Source organism: Amphimedon queenslandica, unplaced genomic scaffold (genome assembly GCF_000090795.2).
Source record: "Amphimedon queenslandica unplaced genomic scaffold, v1.1 AMPQUscaffold_13347, whole genome shotgun sequence".
Lineage (NCBI taxonomy): Eukaryota > Metazoa > Porifera > Demospongiae > Haplosclerida > Niphatidae > Amphimedon > Amphimedon queenslandica.
In genome coordinates this window covers 184,132-187,877 of record NW_003546417.1, presented here as the reverse complement: position 1 = coordinate 187,877, position 3,746 = coordinate 184,132, and the positions used below count along the sequence as shown (strand labels likewise).

General features: G+C 33.8%; 1 protein-coding gene across 1 annotated transcript in view; it reads left to right on the top strand.

Annotated features, from left to right (window-relative positions):
* Positions 1–527: 527 nt before the first annotated feature.
* Positions 528–3,746, top strand: part of LOC100632416 (probable inactive purple acid phosphatase 27) — a 5,133-nt gene continuing 1,914 nt past the window's right edge. Inside the window, exons 1-10 of the mRNA XM_003387425.3 lie at positions 528–648; positions 793–968; positions 1,030–1,132; positions 1,299–1,407; positions 1,453–1,635; positions 1,894–2,018; positions 2,600–2,760; positions 2,884–2,978; positions 3,030–3,122; positions 3,187–3,336. Coding sequence (XP_003387473.1) covers positions 543–648; positions 793–968; positions 1,030–1,132; positions 1,299–1,407; positions 1,453–1,635; positions 1,894–2,018; positions 2,600–2,760; positions 2,884–2,978; positions 3,030–3,122; positions 3,187–3,336 — 1,301 coding nt within the window. The 5' untranslated portion in view covers positions 528–542. The remainder of the gene's footprint in view (positions 649–792; positions 969–1,029; positions 1,133–1,298; positions 1,408–1,452; positions 1,636–1,893; positions 2,019–2,599; positions 2,761–2,883; positions 2,979–3,029; positions 3,123–3,186; positions 3,337–3,746) is intronic.

Sequence of the window (3,746 nt, the reverse complement as noted above, 5' to 3'; positions counted from 1 at the left end):
AATGATATGCATTGACTGCTGAAACTCATTCTAAAGCTCAAGTAGCTGAAACCAAGATACCCCATATCACTTCTAAAGGTGTGCATCCACTCTGCAGCATTGTTGCTTGCAATTTGTGGTCAAACCTTTGATGTGGTTGGGCAACATGTTGCATGAAGTAGAGAGACTCTCAACTTTATGTAACATGTTGCACAACCACATCAAAGGTACTGGCAGCAAAGTTGCATAGTGGATGCCCACCTTAATACTACTTCTCCTAATACTAGTATTGCTAGCATTGCTAGTGCTAAAACTCATTCAAAAGCTTTAGGATCATCGGAAGTTGAGGTTATGTTTTCTGACTGTGATGATGATGATGATGGGGATTTGATTGACACACAGTTAAGCAAGGAGATAGAAAGAGCTCAAAGATTTTGATATTATAAAAATAAGACCATTATTAAATAGACCACCAGCAATCCAGCATGCATGAATCACCAAACTTCACTCTACCATTATTCATTAGACAATTTATTCATTAGTGGGTCAAAACAAATCTAAAAATGATTCGCTGGCTGTCCTTACTTTTCTTAGTCTCTGTTGGATTTTGTCATCAATACTTGAGCCCTTTCGACTTTCTCAAGTATGAGGAAGCTGTTGTGAACACAGGTAGGCAGATACAGGGAGAGGAACACGTGTACTGTACAGCTGTAGCATAGTAGACTTAGAGTATTTTCCATTTGCAGCTAGACTTGCTGTATTTAAAGTGGCTGTGTTACACCATAGATGCTCTATTACATAATATATTTCTAGATCCCAGTGTGGTTATCACTGTCACTCCCAATCAGTTGAATAAATCAGGGGATTGGGTTACGGTTGCTTGGGATGGTGTATCTCATCCAGCAGATACTGACTGGATTGGTGTGTATGCTCCACCAAATGGAGAGGAGTCCATCGACCCATCTAAAATTGCACCAGTCAAATATCAAGTATGGGTTTCGAAATCTTTCACTTTATCCTTTGTCCCTCCCCTTTTTCTTTCTCTTCTAGTATTGTAAGGAATCTTCCACTCATATGTCTTCTGGTAAAGGTTCTTTTAAGATTCGTCTGGTCAATGTGAGAACTCCTTACGTGTTTGCATTACTAACAGGAGGTGAGTATAACCAAGCATAATGAGTATTAGTGATGATGATGATGATAATATTATTGCTTTAATTTTTACCATTGAAGTGTAAAAAAGGCATCAATGTAATTTCCTTTCGATTTTAAAATTATATATTATATTAATTTATTTATTACATTCCCTTGTCCTTTTCTAGGTTTTAATGCTCCTACTCTCGTTGCTACATCTAAGCAGGTCACATTCTCCAGCCCCAATGAGCCACTCCAGCCTCATCTAGCACTAACCAATGACCCAACTACCCTATTGTATGTCTGCCATTACATTATCACCTTAATTCTTTATTCTTTCAGGTTGACATGGAGCACTAGAGATTCTCATGAGCCAAAAGTCAAGTTTTGGCAAAATATGACAACCTATATAAGGATTGAAGCAGCTACTTCTAATAAATACACTAGCAAGGACATGTGTGGGCCTCCAGCTACTACTGTAGGATATATTGACCCAGGAATGCTTCATACTGCTAAACTGTCAGGGTAAGGAGAGAGAGGGGGGAATGATAAAGATAAGTAATTGATTATGGGTATTGGTTGTTTGAAAATGTGCAAAATTTAAGCATCTTTTGTTATTTGTATTTTTTTACATGCCCATAAAAAGAACTGGATACAATTTCAATTCAATTTTTAGAAAAAAAACATGGACAACAGTTAATAATATTTTCAAAAATTTGGCTCTGAAATCATCTTTCTGATACATAATGAAGCCCATTATTTATTATTATTGCATGTACCTAGATTAACACCTGGTCAAGAGTATAACTATCAGTTTGGTGATGATCCTGAGTGGAGTCAAGTGTTCTCATTTCGTATGCCTCCTGCCCCTTCACCTAATGCTAGCATCACCTTCATTGCCTTTGGAGGTAAGTCCATTCCACTACTATATTAAGATTTGAGAGCTAATTTATTTAATGGCCTTTGGTTTTTAGAAAATTTGAATTTATTTTGATCAAATTTGGATTTTTTTCACAGATACTCCAAAATTGAGCCAAAGTCCCTGTGCTATAGTACAGGGACTTTGGTCAAATTTTGCCAAAACTGACCAAGAGAGAATTTTCTACTTTTATATTTTTATCTGATACACATACATGTTCTTATGTTGTATAACAAGTTTGGGCTGATTCCGATAAAAATTAGATTTTTTATGAATTTTTAAAGTTGCTCAAAAATTGGGCCAAAGTCCCTGTACTATAGTACAGGGTCGTTGGCCAAATTTTGCCAAAAATGACTAGTAGAGAATTTTTTATTTTTATAATTTTTTCTGATACATATACATGTTCCTATGTTGTGTAACAAGTTTGAGTTGATTCCAATCAAAATTGGATTTTTTATGAATTTTTAAAGTTGCTCCAAAATTGGGCCAAAGTCCCTGTACTATAGTACAGGGTTATTGGCCAAATTTCGCCAAAAATGACTAGGAGAGAATTTTCCATGTTATTTTTAGATATGGGTCAAGCTCAAGTGGACGATACACTCCAACCACTTTACGTGCATGCAGAGCCTCCAGCTGTCAACAACACTAACCTCATGGCAAAGGAAGTGAATGAGAGAGACCTAGTACTTCACATTGGAGACATTAGCTATGCAATTGGATATGCTGGAGTGGTAAAACATTTTTCTTATTATTTTTTCTATTGTTATTTTTCTTTTGCTCTTTTCTGTCGTTTCTCTGCTCTTTTTCTTTTTTCATCATTCTCTTAATTCCTCTCTCTCTCTCTGTTATTCTAGTGGGATGAGTTCTTTGATCTCATTCAGCCGATATCATCTCGAGTCCCTTACATGGTCTGTGGTGGTAATCACGAAAGAGACTACCCACACTCTGGGTAAATAAATGTAACTAATTATTTGTGACTTTAATTTTTTTATTTTGCTAGTTCATATTATGAAGGTACTGATTCTGGTGGAGAGTGTGGAGTACCTTACGAAATGAGGTTTCAAATGCCACGTCCAGACCCCAAACAACACTGGTACAGTTTTTATTATGAATGTTATAATTACTGCCCTATCTTTATTATTTTTATTATTATATAGGTATGGTTTTTCACTTGGTAGTGTCCATTTTGTGCTGATGAGCACTGAGATTGATTTCACTGTCAATTCAGTTCAGTACAATTGGCTAAAGGATCACTTGTCTTCTGTTGATAGATCTGTCACACCATGGCTCATATTCGCTGGCCACAGGTAACACTTTATAATATAGCTACTATTACTAGGTGAATGTAAGCATTGAGAAAGCAAGCATGAGCCATTTTTTGACTAACATTAAAATAAATACATCAATCTAGCTCTTAGTTTATTATTTATCATTTTCTTATTTTTATTTTATTTTAATGATAACAAAAACAATAACAATAATAATAATAGTAACAAGAATAATAGCAATAATAATAATAATAATAATAATAATAAAATAATAACAATAATAATGTCAATAATAATGTCAATAATAATAATTATTATTTATTTATTTATATATTATTTTAATTTTTAAATTTAATTTTTATATTCTTATTTTTTAAGTTTTTAAATTAATTATTTTTATTACTTCATTATTTTTATAATTTACTATTTTCTTTTATTTTATTCTATTT